The sequence below is a fragment of the Centroberyx gerrardi genome, chromosome 8 (genome assembly GCF_048128805.1).
Source record: "Centroberyx gerrardi isolate f3 chromosome 8, fCenGer3.hap1.cur.20231027, whole genome shotgun sequence".
In the NCBI taxonomy this organism is placed as follows: Eukaryota; Metazoa; Chordata; class Actinopteri; order Beryciformes; family Berycidae; genus Centroberyx; species Centroberyx gerrardi.
In genome coordinates, this window is record NC_136004.1 from 19,093,972 (window position 1) to 19,115,370 (window position 21,399).

Sequence of the window (21,399 nt, forward strand, 5' to 3'; positions counted from 1 at the left end):
AAAACTGGTAATCAGGTTTAACATTTTTTAACAGTTTGCGTGTGCGTCATGTATAATCTCATATATTTCCATGAAACTGAATTGTCAAGCCTACCAAGTTAATCCTCTGCATTACCAAACAGGGCCAATGAACATTTCCAGGCACATCGCCTTGACGACAGATGCAAAAAATACCCCTGTGTCCTCATTGTGTATGATAGAAAAGTGCTAGATGAAGAAATAAGATCCAGGGAGAAAAGTTTAGAAAAAGCAAGACAGAAAAAGAAGCAAGTTTTTCAGTGCAAGGAGAGGAGGATGATGTAAGAGAGCAGATGTAATTCAGGAAGGAGACGGAGACGTTAAGTATTTCTTGGTAATTTTCTTGGTAATGAGTTTTCAGATCACCAAGCAATATAGGGAGTGGCTCTGCTGCCCTGACTGGTTTGGGAAGGTGATCGCACCGCTGGCGAGAAGAGAAGAAGTCATAAAATTGAGCCTACAAATGTATTAGGTCTATTCCCTAAATAAACTATGAGCCATCACTTGCATAATCAGATCACTGCTCAGGACATAAAAGCATTTTGTAATGCATTTGCAAGCTATGATTACGTCATGGTTTAATGGCTAGAGCAGGGGTTCCCAAACGTGTTCATGTCAAGAACCTATGATGCTTCAGACCACAGACTCACATTTGTTCCAGGGACCCCCAGTCTACGATTTTTGTCTTCTTTCTATAGATAGATGGTGGGGTGCAGAGACAATGATAGTTACACATGATAACAGTAGTTCTATGATGACGGGCTTGATTGGCTTAGGGGATGAAGCCCGATCACCCCTGTAACACTAACATGCCAACAACATGCTGCATCACAGGTCTGATTGACAGTAACTGTGCAGTCAAGTATACCAGTTATGGTCTGTCCCTCTCTTACACAATAAACAGTGGTAAGGGAAATGTCATATCCATCACAACACATGAGTCTCCAAGCATAACCAGACTAGTGATAAGTCTTACTAATGTTCCAGCATTTTAAGACTCCATCACCATAAGTCCTCCTATTCACAGGTGCTGTGTCCAGAATTAAGCAAAGACCCCGACACATCCAACAGCTGATGAATGGACAGGGCATCGACCGTGATGCTGTTGTACCTATCTCCTCCACACTTATTTCCACTGGCTGTTGATGCTGCTACACATCATGTAGAATGAGCACATATAGCCACCAGAGGGTCTCTGCCTGCTAACACATAAACTTGTGAAATGCCATCAAAAAGCCGCTGAGCTGGTGCCTTGCCTCCACTCGCTGACCTAGTAGGACACTTGGTGGGTCTGAGAAAGGCTCTGAGAGAGACAGCTAACCAGCCGCTCGTGTTTCTCTCTGGTGCAGAGAGAGGACAGAGAGTGGGCAGGGACAGCTATCCCCAGAGACAGGTTCGGCGCCGAGGCACTCAAAGTATTGCTGTGGGGATCGATGGCGGCGACCAGTCCAGGACACATCGGGCAGTACTTCGCTAGTGGAGTGCCAGACGAAGCCATCCTCAGCAGTGTTGTCTTTCAGGCGCAGAAGAAAAGTGGATGCAGAGTGTAGATGCTTGCCTTATATAGGGTGGAGTGCCATAGGGTTGTATAGGCTCATCCTGATTGGCTGAGCATGTGCATTCAAATTTTAGTGCACTGAGGCCACTAGATGAGTATTTACGCCAACAGAGCCATGTTAGAGGGCGAAGCTTGTATGAAATAGAACAGAAGAGTGAGTAAAACCTCTGATCAGATTTATCATTCATATACATTTTCTCATTCTGCAAACGAAGTGAATTAAATAAAAGTGGAATAAAACAAATCCTCATTTTACTGGGGACCCTCTGGAACACCCTGGAGGATCCCCATTAGTCCCTGGACCCCAGTTTGGGAACCACTGGGCACAGAATTCAGTGTTAGCAGACAACCAAACTAGTTAATTAGTGATGGTGACAAGTCACACACAGTGAATTCAACCTCCTCCCATCATGTAGCCTCTTTCTGCCCCCCTAGTGTAAGACAAATAGAATATACCTTTTTACCAGAAGAAATGAACATTGTACATAAGGATCATGAGGTTTCTAACACTAGACAGGTGTAAACTATTATAATTTCAGCTTTATGCGTATGACTGCTGACCTCTGCCCGCACTTTGCACTTTATTAGCACAAATATGCAAATGGCCAACTGTTATCTGTCTTGTCTTGTTTTTGTTATGTGATATGTTTATTCTATGAGTTGTTTATTTGTACCTTTTAATTGCATCTTTTAAATTGCCCCATTTGGGCTAAATAAAGTTGTATTTAATCGAATTGAACTGAGCTGAATTGAGCTAAATTGAATTGAATTGAATTGAATTGAATCCCTTGCATTCCCCATCCAGTCACAAAAATGTAGTTGGCTATGTCTAAGCTGAAGATGTAACAGTTGGCAGTGGGATTCAGGCTTGCCTGAGCATGAAGTAAACTACAACACGGGCCTAATGTGTCAGGATTTGTTAATAAAGCCTCTATGATATGAAGCCACCAGTGTGTGAGTTGGATATGTGAGCCGGCGACTCTGCCTTCTTGGGGGCGGGTACGTCTCGACAGCGTGCAGGTTTACAGGAAATATGAGTATCAGGAAGTAGACAGTTTTTGAGATTTGTTTTGTCGCCAAAATTAGAATAGCCTTTAAAAGTTTAATCCGGGATAAAACAGGATACATTCCATTCAAAGCGTAACTTAGGTGTGTTTACGTTGTGAACTTTCACTCTTTTCTGGGCGCAGCGTACGAATTCCAAGGTAGGATTTAGTTTAGATAACACTTCAGTTTCAGTGCTTGAGTGCATTAAAGCAGTAGCACTGTAATAACCTCAGAAAACTGCAAACACAACAATCAAAGGAAATTTTTACCGAACTTTATTTAAATCGAGGCTGGAGAGGTGAGATCAAAGGTATTCGCGGCAGCGCGTAACGGCAGAAAAAAGGAAGCAGGCTGACTGACGTACAGAAGTCAACTGTCACTTCAGTGTTGTAGGCTATAGGCCTGAAAGTATCGAGTAATAACAATAAAGAGCTCATTTGAGAGGAAATTATGTCTGCCATATCTGAAGTGAGCGCTTTATAAAATTGAACTTGAAGTATATGGCTGTGAACCTTTACATAGATTCTGTGCTGTTGTGTATCTTTGCTCAGGAGCAAACAGCTAAATCGTCAGTGTTAATTTAACTCTCAGAGTGTACAGATCAACACTATGCCAGTGTTTATATCAGTCCAAACCATCAGAGTTCATTTAACACTTTTAGGCGCCCAGAGCCATATCAGACTGGACAAACAACGCTCCAATCAACACCTGTCAACTCAAAATCACTCTCACTGAAAAATCAACACTAACTAACACTGAACAATTTTCTGTGTGTGTTGGTGAGTGTAGGAGCAGCTGAGGACATGAACCGTGTCCCCCTGCAGCAGCCGCAGAGCTGCGGGTCCTGGGAGCTGAAGGAGCGGCTGGGGACCGGAGGCTTTGGAAATGTCACAAGATGGCAGAACAAGGTACATAACATAAACACGTCTGCTATTATGGCAATAACTGCTATTGCTCTTAATAAATGCTTTAACCTTTCCCCTACATCTCTCCTTCAGTTTACGTTGGATTAAGAAAAGCATTACTATGAATGTCCTACTGTATTTATTGGTATTTAGGTGTTGGTTAGGTGTTTGTCACAGGTACTAAAGAGACCTGCATCCACAGAATGGACCAGATGATGGTCTCTTGGCCGGATTTCTCCAAATTACTCTTTGCACTTTCAATGACCCCAGAGAACCTTCCCTTCCTTCATTAAAAAAAAAAAAGTCACATATGAAAACCCACATGTGAATTCCAAAGCACATATGTTGTTGACACATGCTGGTTTTTGACATGTGAATATGTGCAATTTCTCATGTGAAAATGACATTTTCACCTGTGAATTGTCTCTTTGCACATGAAATTAAGTTTTCACACATTAAACAAATATTGTCATATGTAATGACAGGTAAAAACATAAAAACAAATGTTAAAAAAACAACACTTTTCACCACCTATGAATTGAAATTTTCACATCTGAAGTAAAAACAGTCACATGTGATGTCAGAATACAACGTGAAAACAATTGTTCACATTATGAAAACCAAGCGTGTCCAAGTGTCCAAAAAGCAGAAAAGTGCTTTGAATTCCCATGTGGGTTTTCGGATGTGACTTTTTTTGTAAGGGGTATGACATCAATCCAGGAAGCGGACATCTTTATGCACCTGGTTCAATAGAATAGATTGTGGTTGAATGATATCACACCCAGTCACAGGATGAGAGCATTGTAGACGTGCATCCTTAAAGCATGCGAACATGGACACACCCACTAGTGGACCTTCCTCTCTCTCTTCACCACTGTACCTCAGCAGTATTACTCACACAAGGCATACTTAACTAAAATTGGCATATACCATATGAATCATAATCACTGCATACAAATGATAATGAGTCAAAAACAGATATGCTGAATTATATTGACCCGAAGTATATGAAAGGGCGATCCTTTGGGTGAGGAATCTTTGTCAGAAAAGGTTTTCTCAGGTGGTTTCAAGTCCGGATGTATCTGTGCTCTTGTTTGCACAAAGACTTGTCATTACTAACTGTAATAAAATAAACAGGTGGCAACCGTTTCCTTGTCCCTTGGTGACCCCACTACTGGCTTTGTTTACATTATGATTTATTGAATGGAACATCAAGGTTTATTTACATTTGTGATATTTGGAGAATTTGGAGTAAAACACACCTGTGTTTTGAGTTATGATGGGCTATGGAAATTCAGAAAAGCTCATTTTAAATCTGCAAGTCAAACTCTTTAAGAATATGAATAAAATTTTGATTTAGTCAAATAAGCACTGGGTTGAATCTTCCAGTTGAACCTGATACAAACATGTACTCATATTGTTGCCTGTCAGGTTTATTCTGCTATTTACTATAATTAAGGATATAGAGATTATTTATTGTCCAACAATTTCATCACCGTGAAGTATTGCTAATCATCAGTGCCACTCCAAGCCGGGCTGTGAGAGGAAATGGAAATGACAGGGGTGGAAATGACATCGGGGAGTGGCACATTAGGGCAGGACTGCCACTACTGCTGGTGCTGTGATGATTAAGCTTCCTCCTTAGGAAATCCCCAGTCTCCCTGGATCAATGACGATTATCCACGATCTATTTGAGAACAAAGTTATGGGAACTAGGCTGGGAGGCTTTTTCCTTGATGATGCCATGAAGAACGGGCAATGAGATGTACTTCTATTGCTCAGCATGTTTGGCAAGTGGTTAAAATATGTGTATGTTGTGCCATCGCCTCTCTTTTCCATCTATTCTACTTAAACTAATTTAGCAGCAACACCCTACTGTAAGCCCTACTGTACCTGGACAACAACAACACCTATGTGAGAATGCTGTTCATCGATTTCAGTTCAGCATTCAACACCTTCATCCCCTCCAAACTGATCACCAAACTCGGTGACCTTGGCATCAACACCTCCCTCTGCAGCTGGATACTGGATTTCCTAACCAACAGACCCCAGTATGTTAGGTTAGGCAATCACACCTCCTCAACCCTCACCCCGAACACTGGCGTTCCACAGGGCTGTGTGCTGAGTCCTCTCCTCTACTCCCTGTTCACCTACGACTGCACGCCTGTACATGGTTCCAATACCATTATCAAGTTTGTAGACGACACAATGGCGGTGGGCCTCATCAACATCAACGATGAGTCGGCCTACAGGGAGGAGGTCCAGCACCTGGCGGCGTGGTGCGCCAACAACAACCTGGCCCTCAACACCAAGAAGACCAAGGAGCTCATCGTGGACTTCAGGAAGACCAAAGGCTGCACACACACCCCCATCCATATCAATGGAACGGAGGTTGAGCGTGTCACCAGCTTTAAGTTTCTGGGTGTCCACATCTCCGAGGACCTCTCTTGGACCCTCAACACCTCAACCCTGGTCAAGAAGGCACACCAGCGTCTCTTCTTCCTGAGGAGACTGAAGAAAATCCACATGTCTCCTCAGATCCTGGTGAACTTCTACCGCTGCACCATCGAGAGCATCCTTACCAACTGCATCACAGTTTGGTATGGCAACTGCTCTGTCTCAGACCGGAAAGCACTGCAGAGGGTGGTAGAAACTGCCCAACGCATCACCAGTACTCCACTCCCTGTCATCGAGACTGTCCACCTCAAGCGGAGCCTGCGGAGGGCGCGCAGCATCGTCAGGGACACCTCACGCCCCGGCCACAGACTGTTTGCCCTCCTCCCCTCTGGGAGGCGCTACAGGAATCTCTGTTCCAGGACCAGCAGGCTCAGGAACAGCTTCTTCCCCTCAGCTGTCACCTTACTGAACTCTGCACCACGGTGATAGCCCCCATCCCCGGATACCTCCCCATCCCCCCACCCCACCGGTACCCCACACACACACACACAACAACACCCAGACACCTTCCTCCAGTGACTATACATACTTACTATACACATGTTCATTCTGTATATACTATACACCATACTGTTCATACTGTTATTTATCTTAGCACACTCATACTATACTGTTCATACTGTTGTTTATCTGTTATTTATACTGTTATTTATCTTAGCACACTCATACTATACTGTTCATACTGTTATTTATCTGTTATTTATACTGTTATTTATCTTAGCACACTCATACTATACTGTTCATACTGTTATTTATCTGTTATTTATACTGTTATTTATCTTAGCACACTCATACTACCCCTTACAGTTTATTCTATTTATATACTTAAGTGTATTCATACCACTCTGTTCATACTGTTCATTCTGTTAATACTGTTCATACTGTATATACACCATACTGAATATACTATATATATTATTATATACATCTTGCATATTCCTATATCTTGCATACTCATATCCACTGTTCATACTGTTGATACTGTTAATACTGTTCATACTGTATATATCTTAGCACATTCATACTACCCTTATAGCTTATTTTATTTATATATATATGTACATTACATTGCACTGCACTTTTACTGCTTCTTTTGCACTTCTGGTTAGATGCTAAACTGCATTTCGTTGTCTTAGTACTTGTACTCTGTGCAATGACAATAAAGTTCAATCTAATCTAATCTAATCTAAGGCCACCTTAAAGTAATAAAGATTTTCACTGCTATTTAGCCATTATAAAATATAAATTGTTGTATATAATGTAATTAAACAGAAATGCCTTGATTTAAGATTTTTACTGCTATTTAGCTTTTGTAATGTGTATTGTAAATATTGTAAACAGTCCAATTAAGCAGAAATGCCCAAATTAAAGGCTGAATTAAAAAATAATATTAAAGATTGTTGCTACTAATTAGCCATTGCAAAATTTAAAGTATCGTTTACAATCTCATTAAACAGAAATGCCTTAATTTATGGCCGTCTTCATATTTTTGCTGCTTATTAGCTTCCCTAAAGAATGAACAGCCTATAGATAATAACTCTGTGTGTGTGTGTGTGTGTGTGTGTGTGTGTGTGTGTGTGTGTGTGTGAATGCATGCAGGACACCGAGGAGCAGATCGCTATAAAGCAGTGCCGTCAGGAGCTGAGTGAGAGAAACAAAGAGCGATGGTGTCTGGAGATCGAGATCATGAAGAGGTCAGTTTCATTCTGTCACATCACAGTTCATGTAACAGTTCAGACGTTTATTTTTTAGTCTGGACACATTTTCTCATAAGGTACCTTTGCCTTTACCTTGTCATTTACAGTTGTACTCTTTAGGAAGCTGTTGGTGGTGTCATGTCTGTGTCTCTTTAGTATAAAACAAAGACTAGAGCACAGTGTTTTCAAGCCACACTCAAATCAGTCAACAGAGATTTGGTCTTTACTATGCGTGAATAATAAAGACCAAATTTCCCAACTCCTGACAGTTTTTCTGTCTGCCCACAGCATCTTGCCTGAACTTGTCTCTGTGTTTACAAAAAAATCAGGATTCTCTCTTTGCACTGTGATGTAGCTACTGACTGTAATTATTTAACTCAACTGAGGGAATCTTTCAAATTATATTTGCTTATGGAAATTGTAAAATGTGATTTTCTTGTTTCCAAAAAACTGTTTTTCACATTGCAAACACCTCGGAGAATCCTTTTGCCATGCGAAGCCTTTGATGCTTGGCTAAAACGTCTTTCTGGCATGCGAGACAAGCATTGGTCTGGCATGTTTTGACTCACCATGGTACATTCCATGACAAGCTGCGAGCTTATGACTTTGACATTTTAATTTTATGTACCCATCTGTTTTACAAGTGTTCTCAAAATACAAAGGGGCTAAATTTATATCCTGGAATAGTAAAAACTCACCCAAGACATTAAAAAATCATGACAATATGGCAGTTTGGGCTATTTTAGTCCGTTGGTGGTTATTTCTGACAGAACCATTTGCCACCTCCTCATCTTGCTGTACTTTGGTGAGTGTGGTGCAGCTTGGCACAAATCTTTGTTGTCTATGAGGGCTTAAGTTTGGTTGTCGGGTCTCTGGAGTGGGATGACAGCTTGCTAGGGTTTTGATTTTTTGTGAGTTGTATGTGTGTTTTGTCATTTGTTGGTGTGAGCACGGGTATAAAATCGTCTTTTTTTCAGGTCCCGTTTTAACAAGTGTGTTGTTTTCAGACAGACTTGGTCACAACCACAACCCTCTCATGCACCCACGCTCAACTAGTGGAAAAAACCACAGGGCAGGGGACGCATATAGGACAACCTACCATTATATTATTACAGCTACTTAACACAGATGTAACACACACATATACTGTTCACACACAGCTTTCAGAATGTTTTTGAGTCTGATGCATGTGTATAGCGCGTGCATAGCATCGGTTTTTCATCGGCATATGCGTCATTGCTGAATGGTCTAGTCAAAACTAAGAGAAAACACCATACACCCTGCAAACTCATGCAGACTCACTATTTAATCTCACTTTCACACACTCCTTTTCTATCCACATACCCCAAGGGACATTCCCAAATAACCTTAAGGGAGGCAGAGAAGAGATGAGAGAGATATTTCCCACATCAGGTCATATAATTCTTATCCCCGCTGCATCAGGAAGACTTCTGTAGTACCGTGATATCACTGTTATGATTTTCTCATCATGTTTGGGTTAGCTTGCTCCATCTGTCACCATTCACAGTCCAATGCGGCCAAGAACTAAAGGTCTGCGGGAAAAAAACACTGATTGATATGCTTTATTATTCTAGTGATGACTATTATCTGTATGAACCCACCACCTGCTATTGTAGCGATTACAGCACACTGATTCTATGTTGTACAATGGTTCCAGTGTAAAACATTTGCCTGTGGGATATCAATTGGTGTTTGTTATCTTTATATTTTCCCTCTGCTTTTTTAATGGGCTGTTCAAAGAGAGCCTGATCCTGTGACAATCAGAAACACATTGTTTCAATTTGAGGTGCGCCACAATGAAGAATGTGAAACAGATAGAGAGAGAACACAGCAAGTCAAAGTTGAGATGAGGGAATGGACGGTAAGGTTTAGAAGGTGCCTGTAGTATTAATAAGAGTATGTAACCATGATTAATTTGATTAACTGACTGATAGATGTGTGTTTCTCTTTCCTCACTCAGGTTGGATCATGTTAATGTGGTGGCAGCCAGGGAAGTTCCTGAGGGAATGCAGAGACTGGTGGCCACCAACGACCTGCCACTTCTGGCCATGGAATACTGCCAGGGAGGAGATCTGAGAAAGGTCTGTCTGTATGCGTGTGTGTGTGTGTGTGTCTGTGTGTGAGCGTGTGTGAATATCAGGGCCCGAAATGAATGGGGGCTCCAAGCAAAAATGCCCTTGAAAGTTCATAAAATGCCTGTGAAATCTAAAGTGAGAGGGGGGAAAAAATGCCCCTGATAATTAGGAATACCCTTTTTTGCATTTCACCCTGTTTCACCCCGTTTAATTCGTTGAGTTGTCAAATATTCACACGTGAAAGTGACTGCTGTCCCCCGTGGGCCACTGTAGGTGATTGGAGGGATTCTTTCCAGTTTGCCCTGGGCGAGAAAAAATGAAGCGCTTTTTTTAGCAGAGAACAACTGAGTACGCGACCTGAAGCAGTGGAAAGTGTTGGCACCATGCAGCCGGCAGTCAAAGAAAATGCCAACGCCATACAAACCACTGCGTCATAAAAACTAAAACAACCAATATGGTAAAAAAACAAAACAATGGAGGGGTGGAAGATGGGACTATTTGGGGACAGAGAGTGGAAAACGGCATCATCCTGCCCTGTAAGATCTGCCAAGAGTTTCCAGTAGGGGGAAAGAAACGTGGGATGTGTGGAATATTATTATTTTAAGTAAAACAAACCTTAGTGGTACAAATTGAGTGCTTATTTGGCAATATGCAATGCAAAATTATATAATTTCAAAGTTCACTAAAACTGCCCCTAACAATGACCAAAATGTACCAAAAAATCTCTCTCTAATTTCTGTATGTGTGTGTGTGTGTGTGTAAAAGAGAGGGAGTCCATTTGGGTTTGCTTTCTGCTCAAATCTTCAATCTTCAATCACATGGCCTCCGACACAGTATGTCTGATCCCTTAAACACACAATCTACTTAATGGATGGAAAATACCTATTTTATTGTACATTGTGTTTTGAAAAGAGCAGAAAGTTCCAAAACATTAACAAAGAGGACAGATTAGTGTGGAATGAACCCTTAACTATGACTGTGACTGTCTATAGCAGACTGTTTTCTTTCCATAATTCACAGTATCAAATGTCTGTGTTTGTGGTCTCTGCAGTATCTCAACCTCTTGGAGAACTGCAGTGGAATGAGGGAAGGATCTGTTCTGATTCTGCTGCGGGATATTTGTGAGTACGCTACATAACCCCAAGCTCCAGTGTGACTACTAACAAGTTTTGCATATATGAGAGAGGGGAGAGGGAGAGAGAGAGAGAGAGAGAGAGAGAGAGAGACAGAGAGAGAGAGAGAGACTGAGTGATTGAGTGAGCTGGCAGCGTGATTAGCTTCCTGTATTATGGAGGATATGGTCGCTCATGGTGACCAGTATCATGATGTCATCAATGACCCTAAACCGCAGCCCTGAGTCACTACGGTGACAGCTCACACTCATGCAGAAGTATACGTCAGAAATCAAAGACACTCACACTCTCTTTTGCAAACCCGTATGATGTGTGTGCATGTACCCGTGCACACACTCACCTCATACGCACATATCACACACACTGTATAAACACATTTGAGAGAAGACACATATGGTATGGATCACACACATCTTCAATGTCTCGCCTGGCTCGCTTAAGAGTCACACACACACACACACACACACATAGAGAGAAACAGAGAAACTCCTTTTCCTGTTACCCATTGGCAGACATTTCCTGATACTGACTGAGCCTTTTAAACTGTACCACCAGCTAGGGTAAAGACATAGGCATGCACACACCCACCTAGCCCACACACACACACACACACACACACACACACACACACACATACACTTAGGGGCCCAAAGGTTATGAGTTCTGCATCATTTAACACTCTTAGCCAACACACTCACTAGTCACCCTTTGACGCACAAGTGAAGTGACAATATAGTTTCAATTGTAAATTGAGACAAAGCCCTTTGGGCTATAACCACAGTCACTACACATCAGTGTCTTTGTTTACATGCACAGAGTAACCCGGCTACTGGCCGCACTCCGGTTAAGGTCTTTTTTGGATTAAGCTGTCTTCATTCACCTTTGCCACCAGCTATCCTCTACATATTTGACTGAGGTTACTTTTAATGAAGGGCAAAGAAATTATCATCCCAACAGTAATAACAATAGTAAATACTGAGCACTGACATGTTTGTTGACAAAAAAAAAACAACGTAACCAAAAAGTGAAAGGAGTAAAATGTTTACATGCCAAAGTAACTCATTTAACCCAATTTTTGGAGTAAGTGAGCCAGTTTGAGCTTAATGGGCTTATTCTATCCAATTTATGATGTTTACATGTGTTGACCCAAACTTTGGTTATTTGAGTAACTGGGTTAAAAGGGAATTCTCTGTGCATGTAAATGTAGGCAATGATTTACTGGAAAACAAGCAATATACTTGGGAACGTTCCTGTACACGTCCATTCACACACCATCAAACATCAACATCAAATCAGTTAGGATACATGCAACTCTGTACTTCTCCATAAGCTATGTGACTCTTCTTCTTCTTCTTCTTCTTCTTCTTCTTCTTCTTCTTCTTCTCTGTTTCTTTTCTCCATTTTCCTTCCCCTCAGCCTCGGCTCTAACCTACCTCCATAAGAAGAGGATCATCCACAGGGATTTGAAACCGGAGAACATTGTGCTACAGCAGGGGGAGAAGAGAGTGAGTTGAAGACCTTCTGACCTTCTTGTTATTACAAATACGCCCCAGATCAAACCAAAAAAGGTCACATACAGGCTAACCGTTATTAGTCGCTTCATGAGGAATAGGTACAGGAGACAGGTCTGTCTCACATCCTCATGTTTTACTAGGTGAGTGCAGTATTGTTGTGTTGAATGTCAGTTTATAATTTAATTTAATGTGGGAAGTTAAAACTCACTCTATCTCCTTATCCCTGCAATTACCAGAGGCTTCTGGGATTGTATACCGCTTACCTTCCTGTATGGGCCTCCCTCTGTTTGGTTTATTATGTAATATACCATCTCATCCCCCGGCCCGCCATAGAATGCACGGAAATGAAGCGTGTTATATAACTGTGGCTAGACATATTAAAGATGTTTATTCATGTTTATGCGCATACTGCTGTATTTATGGGATTGTACTAAATACACTTTATCTCTGTCAAGTTTACATTTTTACATAAAACACTTGTTTTGATTGTTTTTTTTACATAATAGAGGACAGTAAATCCAACATACTGACGCAATTGTTGATTTAGGTTATTGAGGCAGAAGTTGGTATGCACAAATGGAAAGAAAGGCATCAAGAGCTTATATCTGTTCATGTGTTCGTGAGCCACTCAGGTTTAGGTTATCCAGTAGTAATTACAGGATATCATTTTGTCAATAGCACTTATTTATTTGACTTTCTCCCCCAATTTCAGTTGATCCATAAGATTATAGATCTCGGCTATGCGAAGGAGCTGGACCAGAGCAGCCTTTGTACCTCATTTGTGGGAACTCTGCAGTACCTAGTAAGTGATGAAAGGTCGAGGTAAACATGCATTTGTGTGTGCACATGAGCTCTGAAGTGTGTTCCACACACTAACAACTGAACCTGTTCTTTCTCTTTCCTCCTCCCACCTTCCAGGCCCCAGAACTCATCGAGAGACAGAAGTACACAGTCACTGTGGACTACTGGAGCTTTGGGACTTTGGTGTTTGAGTGTATCGCAGGATTTCGTCCCTTCTTACCAACCTGGCAACCTGTTCCCTGGTAGTACCACCCTCAAACTAGTCTGCATGCTGAATCACAAAACTTCCATACCTAGGCAAATTTCAAATAAAATAAACAAGACTAGACTAGACTGTTTTTTCTTAGTAAGTTCCCTGAATAAGGGCAATGCACATCAAGCATTGTGCCAACAGGGTGGCACCCATTTCATCCCCCTCAAATCTCCCCCTCTCCGATTGCCAATGAAATTACAAACACATTCCTCAGCTCCAATGTTCCTTTACACCTCACCCACTGCAGCCTTGGTTTTGAATAATAAGCTGTACGATTACATTTTCTTTTGAGTTGGATGTTTAGTAATGATAAGCTTCATTCCAGATAAATATTGTTATTACATGAATGGATTTCAACACGAGGAGAGAACAAACGAGAGTAGCCAGAGGAAAGAATTGAAGGAAATGTGGGTTTGTGCCGAGGTCAATTCCCTTGGTACTATTAATTTGCACCGCCAAACCTAAATTTGTCAGGGATTTTTTCCAAATGATTCTCTGCCTCTATCTCCCACATAATCCATCAATTTCCTTTTTAGGCATAATAAGCTGAGGATGAAGCAGGATGCTGACATTGTGGTGTACGAGGACCTCACAGGAGAAGTCCGCTTCTCCAAACATCTCCCGCAGCCCAACAACCTCAACAGGTAACAGACACGCACACTAATGCTTACTCATGACTATAAGAATCTCAGCGCAACATCTGAACATTGTGTTTTACAGTCTGTTGTTGGAGCGGCTGGAGAAGTGGCTGCAGCTGATGCTCAAGTGGTCTCCTCAGGAGAGAGGCAAAGACCCCCAGTCCACACCCAGCGACTGCTTCTCCCAGCTGGAGACCATACTGGAGCTCAAGGTTTTCTCTTTCATTCGTTCATTCATTCATTCATTCATTCATTCATTCCTTTTGTCTTGTTGTCCCCCACACAATGAAATCAAGACTATAGATCAGGCTGTCTCCAACCGTCTGTCAAACGCAATATCTTAGACACCACTGGTCTGATTTTGACGAAACTCAGAGGGATGATGCGTCTTTGCAATGTGTTCCAGCATTTTAAAATATACACTGCATACATATAAATATACACCTAATGGTGGCACTATAATTAAAGGTCACATTTTTAATCTCAAACGTGATATCTCAGATACCAGTGGAGACATGATGCATTTCGGCACTTCGTTCTAGTGTTTCCAAAATTACACTGATAGGTCTGATGGGGTAATCATCATAATAAAAGGTCAAAATTTCTATCTTTGGAAGGCCCTAACTGCTACACCAGTGGTCCAGTTGTGATGAAACTTGGACAGATGATACATCTTGTTTGTGATTCTGTTTCTGATTCACGGGGTGCCTACGTCATTTTATAGGGGAACATCATGTTTGCTTGTTCTTTCTCCACCATGCTTAATCTTTCTCAATCTCTCCTCCCCCAGCTGGTTCATGTTCTGAACATGGTCTCTGCTAAGATCCTGACGTACTCAGTTTCGGCCAGTGAGACCGTGGCTGACTTGCAGCTGAGAATAGAAAAAGACACCAACATCCCTCCAGCCAACCAGGAGCTGCTGCTGGAGGCTGGATTAGCCTTGGAGCCTCATGGAGAGGCGACGCAGTGCGCCATAGATTACACAGTAATATCTAACATAAATACATACAGCACCCACATGGACACGCAATATTCACCCATCGAATACACAATGTGAGAGTGTGCTGTGTTACAGTATGATATCTGTGTCTGTAGGAGATAGACGGGCGACGGACAGACTTGCCTCTGGTCTTCCTGTTTGATCGCTCCTCTTGCAGTTACGAACCCCAGTTTGCACCTCGCACACTCCCTGAAAACATACGCTTCGTCCGTGAGTACACTGCTTGTTTTTCCTTATATAAGAATAAGAAAAATACTTCTTCAACCTGTATTTCTCTACAATGGCTTCTCAGAGTCTTCATCTCTTTCTGCCTCTACCTCTGTCTGTTCATTTCAGGTGAATCTACTTTAGTGGCTTGAACATGATGAACAATTTTGCCAAAGCATCTAAATATAATTGAATAAAATAAATTAATAACATTTCATAAGTACTTCATAACAATAAACATCTGTTCCATTTGTCTGACTGTATGTGTGTGTGTGTGTGTGTGTGTGTGTGTGTGTGTGTGTGTGAGAGAGTTGTGTAATGAAAATCTGGGTTGCTGTGTATTCACTGCACAGTGACTTTCAGTACTTCTTTGTGTATGGGGCTAGAGTGTTTCTTTCAAAAGAGCGGGAAGAAAAAGTCAAGCAGGAACATTCACATAATGAATCCATCTGTCTCCGTCTCTCTCTGTCTTTGCCTGTCTCTGTCTCTCTCATAGAGACGGACCCTAAGCACATGCTGCCTTACAGTCCTCTGAGGAGGACTTGTGGCCAGGCATGGCACACCATCCGCTCCCTGAAGGAAGACTGGCAGAGACTGCAGCAGGGGCAGAAAGTTGCCATGTAGGACGCCCTCCCCACACACACACACACACACACACACACACACACGCGCTGTATGTCTATATTTGATAAAACATATACATATTTTCTCCTCTTTCTTTCAGCATGAGCCTACTGAGACACAACTCCTCACTGTCCAAGCAGAAGAATGAGATGGTGTCCATGCACCAGAGACTGACGGCCAAGCTGGACTTCTTCACCACCAGCCTGCACATAGACATGGACAAATACCAGGAGCAGAGAGCCACAGGGATCGGTACTGTGACACGAAATCATGTTGATAGATATCAGATTACTAAAGGGACTTAACACTGCAACTGCCAATATCGCATTACACCTTTAAACGGGTCATTCTTACTTTCCATCATCGATGATGTCAGTACCCCCCCAAATGAGAACAATCCTAATTGTGTGCAAGTTTTACTTCTTTTTTCGTCAAGGGAGATTGAAATAAAGAATATGTCAGGGTGTAAATTATTTAGAGCTTGATTTGGCTTGTTTTTTACCTCAGGTGGAAAATGCACAAATAATGTCCATAGTGCAGGAACCATCATTCTTCAAAAGCTATTCCCTTAATTCTATGTTTTTAAGCAAAAGTGATGAATAAACGTAAATATATACAAATGCTTACTGGTAGAATAGCAGTGGATCTCGGTCTACACTGTAAGATCATGTATCTAGACTTGAGTACTGAGTACAATTCATTCTGCCGCTGACTAATGATAGTCTGGTTACGTTTTCTAGCGTCAGAGAAACTTCTGGGTGTGTGGAGGGAAATGGAGCAGACTGCTGTCAGCTGTGGTCAGGTAGAGTGTGTGTGTGTGTGTGTGTGTGTGTGTGTGTAATTGTGTACACGTGTGGAAGGATTCATATACTGAAAACTAAAACCCATACTGTGGTGCAGGCCAAGGTGAGTGAACTGGAGGAGGAGATGATGCAGCTGCAGACAGACATAGTGGACCTGCAGAGACAGCCGTGGAGGAGTGGAGAGGCCCTGGACACACTGTAAGACACAATATGATCAGTCTGAACCTAACTTCATCATAAAAACAATTGCTTTTTGGACGTTAACCTCCATGCTTCTCTCTCTCTGTCCTTCAGTGAGGGAAAGGCCATGGAGTTGTTCCGCAAACTCAGAGAGAAACCCAGAGGTTTGAAATGAACATGCATCTGTTCACTATACACTTTACACTTCTTACAGTATTTCCATCTAAAAGTAAACCTGCTTCCTGCATCCTTCCTGTCTTTCCTTGTCCTTGCCCTGGTCAGACCAGCGGTGCTCGGGGGACAGTCAGGAGGTGGTGCGCTTGGTGGTTCAGGCTGTGCAGTTCTATGAGAGGAAACTCAGAGACTTCTACACTCACCTCAGGTACTCACACACAAACACGCTACATTCTCATAAAGCTCCAACAACAATTACAAGAACATGCAGAACAGTATACATTTTGCAACCTTACAAAGAAGAAGTACACATTTTGCAGTCTTACAAGGAAGAATAACTTAACTAAATATATAATAATAATAATAATGATAATAATAAACTTTATTTATATAGCTCTTTTCAAAAAGTTACAAAGTGCTTTACAACAAGAAAATATAGTTTAAAAAGTCAATAAAATATAATACGAGATAAAGGACTTAAAAGTAGAAAAGAACACCATCTAAAAGAAGGAATGCAATGAAATGGAATACAATAAATAATAAAAAGAAATATAATAAATTAAAATAGAATAAAATAACTTAAAATAAACACTAAGAGAAGGCCTTTACATAAAAGAAGTGACTTAAAAGATGATACTGAATATACTGTATATCATAATAATATAATAAGAACTAAATATATCATTGTATATGGAGGGGTGGCAGTAGCCTAGAAGTTAGAGAAGCAGGCTTGTGACCGGAAGATGGCCAGTTTGTATCCCAGGATCGGCTAGGAAAATGTGGGTGGGGAAAGTGAATGAGTAACGCTCTCCCCTCCTTCAACAACCTCTGTTGCGATGCCCTTGAGCAAGGCACTTAACCCCCAACTGCTCCAATGGAGCTGCTCAGTGGCCACCAGTAAAGGACTGTGGTTGTACTGGGCAGCTCCCAGGTGTGAATGTGTGTAACTGTACGAAAGTGAAGAAGGGTGTTGCTGGAAACAAGCATGCATGCTCAGGTGACTCTCCCTGGATAAATAAAGGTATATCTTGGTTGAATACAAGATTTTGTAGAACAAATTTTAATTTGTGTTGCTATAATGGAACACTGTGTGTGTGTGTGTGTGTGTGTGTGTGTGTGTGTGTGTGTGTGTGTGTGTGTGTCTGTGTGTGTGTGTGTGTGTGTGTGTGTGTGTTTTGCAGTAAGACGGTGGTGTGCCGTCAGCGTGTGATGGAGCTGCTGCCCAAGGTGGAGGGAGTGGTCCAGAGGATGGCAGAGAGCGAGCAAGTCCTCATGAGTCTGCAGGAGAAACGACAGAGGGAGCTGTGGAACCTGCTCAAAGTCGCCTGTGTGAGGGAACATGAAGTGCTCTCTCTCTCTCTCTCTCTCTCTCTCTCTCTCTCTCTCTCTCTCTCTCTTTCCCTCACTCTCTCTGTCTCTCCCTCTCTCTCTCTCCCTCTCTCTATCTCTCTTATTTTACTGCAGAAAGTGCAGTAAAATAATTTGCTTCCTCAAATCATCAAGACTAACAATTGTGATTAATAATCATGATCGCAATATCTAGCAAAATAATTAAGATGATCATTTTGTGCCATAATTGTGCTGCCCTGTTACACACATATTAATTAGCACAGATTAGTACATAATAATATGTATTCTCTTATCTAGAGTAAGGTTCGCAGCCCGGTGAGTGGGAGTCCTGATGGCATACGAACCCCCTCTTCAGTACCCCCCCTACTGACCCCCAGACACAGCTTACAGCAGTTGTGAGTGCACTCATACACACACACACACACACATACACACACAAACACAACACACAACTTTCAGAATGTTTTTGAATTCAGTACGTTTTCGAAGAGCCTGCGTTGCATTGGTTTTTCAGTGCTAAATATGTCATGCACCTGCTGGCTGATCAAGTCAAAGCTAAATTCACTCACTCCACTGCTATCCATTCTCCCCAAAGGATATCATCAAATAACCCTCTGGAAGGCACAAAAACATTTCCCATACATACAGTAATGTTTTTGAGAATGAGTAACATCTGGATGAATCATTCTGGGTGTGTTTGCAGTGATGAATCCCTAGTGGAGGAGAGCAGGACATTCGAGAGTCGACTCCAGAGTCTGCTGCATGACACCATCCAGGAGTCAGAGAGCAGCATGGAGGTAAACACACACACACACACACACACACACACACACACACACTGCGTGTTGTGATTTATAACTGTATTAAAGCCAATTTTAGCTAGTTTTCAGTACCCATCCTTGGATCAGCTGCATGAAGAGAGCTCACATTACTCCTGTTTTAAAGTCTCTGCATTGGTTACCAGTGAGCTGTAGAACAGACTGAAGATTTTTGGTAGATGGTATGCTACCAAAATATGTTCCTGCTAGAGCCATCGGATCCACAGACTCTCTTAGTTGTCTCCAAAACAAGGACTGAGACTTATTATGAGGCTGCTTTTAGCTCCTATGCACTCAGGCGTTGGAACAGTTTTCCATTTGACTTGAAGGCAGATAATTCAAAGTTTATAAGCCTTTAACTCTTAAATGCCCTGATGTAAAGCGCATTGCATTACATTTTAATGTAGGAAATGAGCTATATAAATAAAGTTGGATTGATTAATTGATTGGAATGCAAATACTTAGAAGTTAGGTGCCCTTACACAGGGGCAGCAACGTTTTGACCACTCTTTCACACACACATGCATATGCACAGTATGATTTTCTCTGAATTATGTGTGATGAAGATTATCTTGATCTCTACATCACTGCTAGGTGCTGAGGGAGTGGACGTGGCTGAACGGAGGACAGAGTTTCTCCAGCGATCTCTCCTAAACTGTCTCAGTCTTTGCTGAAATGTGAAGCGGTCCTCTGCTGCCCCTGTGTGGAAAGGATGGCAAACTGCATGAGGCTGCAGTTTCTCTGTGGACCATTTTGAAGGGATGCTCCCATTCATCAGCCACTGATTGTTACTGGCAGATATTTGCGTAATGAGATTAGTGATCGGCTCCACTACTCCTGTCTGACTTTGTAAAGGAGGAAACATTTTTTGCTTCCATGTAGTACATTGAAGCACATTCTATCTTTGATTAGCAATAACATAAAAGAAATGTGTTCGAGGTGGATCTTATTTATTCACTCGCCTATAAATTTAAAGTAAATGTTAAGTCATTTTTTTGACGAAGCTGCACTTCACCTTGCCCAGAACAAATATTAAAGCAAATACTGGTATCAGGGATCGTATCAGCTGATTTTCTTAAGACAAAGTCTGTCATCTGTTAATATAATTCCAATCAGAGCATTCCTACAGTATTACTGTATGTAGAAAGACGTTTAAAACTTCTCTTTTAAAACAGTGGGCTGTGTGACCTTAAAACGGTTGACAAATGTATTAAAAAGCACATTTTATGTTCATTTCTGAAAACGAGAAGTTTATAAATTAGTGTCATCGATTTGTTAATGTGATAAATCTTGTCCAGAAATATTTCTCTCTTACTGTATGTTTTTAGCCATATATTTTAGTCACATTTTAGTTTATCATTGTTGCTCTACATGGTGGACTTCTATCAGGATACAAACTGTATTTTACTAAGGCTTCATGATTGTGTTCAAAAATTAGGTGTTTCTGTATTGTATGGTATGTAACTATATTTCATTGTACTTCAGTGTAGTGTTTCTCACTGGACTTTCATTTTTAAGATATCTATTTTACTAAGCCAATCATTTACTGAAATGGGAGGCTATTATTGCTATATGCTGGATGATTGTAAGAATGTTGTGTCTGCATTTATTCAGTGGTTTTGTGCCCACTGATAAACAAACTGCATGTAACGAAAGAGACTCAGCCTGTCCAGCGTCCCTTGGCAGCCCGAAGACAATTTTCTGTTTTTCATTCTTGTGTTATTGCAGCTATTCTACTGTAGCTTGTCCCTGCCGCATTTGTGGCATTTTGGGTTATACGAGTCCCAAGGGCCGGCCTGCCAGTCAGAAGAAATATATTGACATAAAGGTCAAACCCAGCTCATCTGGCTTGGTTGAAGATCACAGCGTACCAGGCGAATGCCAGTGACTTTTGATGTAAAACCTGATTTTGAAACATTTCAATAAGGTCCAATCTATACTCTGTAGCTGAATTTTGAAAATTGCTACCGAGACGATTAACTCACTAATTGTCAGTTTTACATTACATTAGATTTTACATTAGTGTGGGCTGGATCTGGCCACTACTGCAATATTTTGCAGCGCTGTTGAGATTTTCTTTACGTTTGGCTTCAGAGCTGCACCCCCATCCTGCCCCCCAGTGATGC

At 41.6% G+C, this 21,399-nt stretch overlaps 1 protein-coding gene across 2 annotated transcripts; it reads left to right on the forward strand.

Moving 5' to 3' along the window:
• Nucleotides 1-2,603: 2,603 nt before the first annotated feature.
• On the forward strand, nt 2,604-20,970 carry ikbkb (inhibitor of nuclear factor kappa B kinase subunit beta). Of its 2 annotated transcripts, none has more exons than XM_078285342.1 (22): nt 2,604-2,725; nt 3,413-3,531; nt 7,585-7,679; nt 9,664-9,784; nt 10,830-10,899; nt 12,328-12,416; nt 13,138-13,227; nt 13,344-13,468; nt 14,016-14,123; nt 14,200-14,329; nt 14,908-15,102; nt 15,213-15,327; nt 15,821-15,944; nt 16,049-16,200; nt 16,689-16,750; nt 16,849-16,949; nt 17,046-17,095; nt 17,214-17,313; nt 18,287-18,434; nt 18,753-18,850; nt 19,159-19,252; nt 19,868-20,970. In XM_078285342.1, exons 2-22 carry the CDS (start codon nt 3,427-3,429, stop codon nt 19,925-19,927), a joined length of 2,232 nt encoding a protein of 743 aa, XP_078141468.1. In that variant the 5' UTR covers nt 2,604-2,725; nt 3,413-3,426; the 3' UTR covers nt 19,928-20,970. The 2 variants fall into 2 exon arrangements, with proteins under 2 accessions (XP_078141468.1, XP_071775863.1); XM_071919762.2 differs by having other exon boundaries at nt 2,617-2,781.
• Nucleotides 20,971-21,399: the final 429 nt, after the last annotated feature.

Excerpts from the sequence above, each read along its gene's own strand:
- ikbkb (XM_078285342.1), top strand. The coding sequence starts at position 3,427 with ATGAACCGTGTCCCCCTGCAGCAGCCGCAGAGCTGCGGGTCCTGGGAG. Across the intron at positions 13,469-14,015 it reads ACCTGGCAACCTGTTCCCTG|GCATAATAAGCTGAGGATGA; the intron begins GTAGTACCACCC and ends TTTCCTTTTTAG. Across the intron at positions 14,330-14,907 it reads AGACCATACTGGAGCTCAAG|CTGGTTCATGTTCTGAACAT; the intron begins GTTTTCTCTTTC and ends CTCCTCCCCCAG.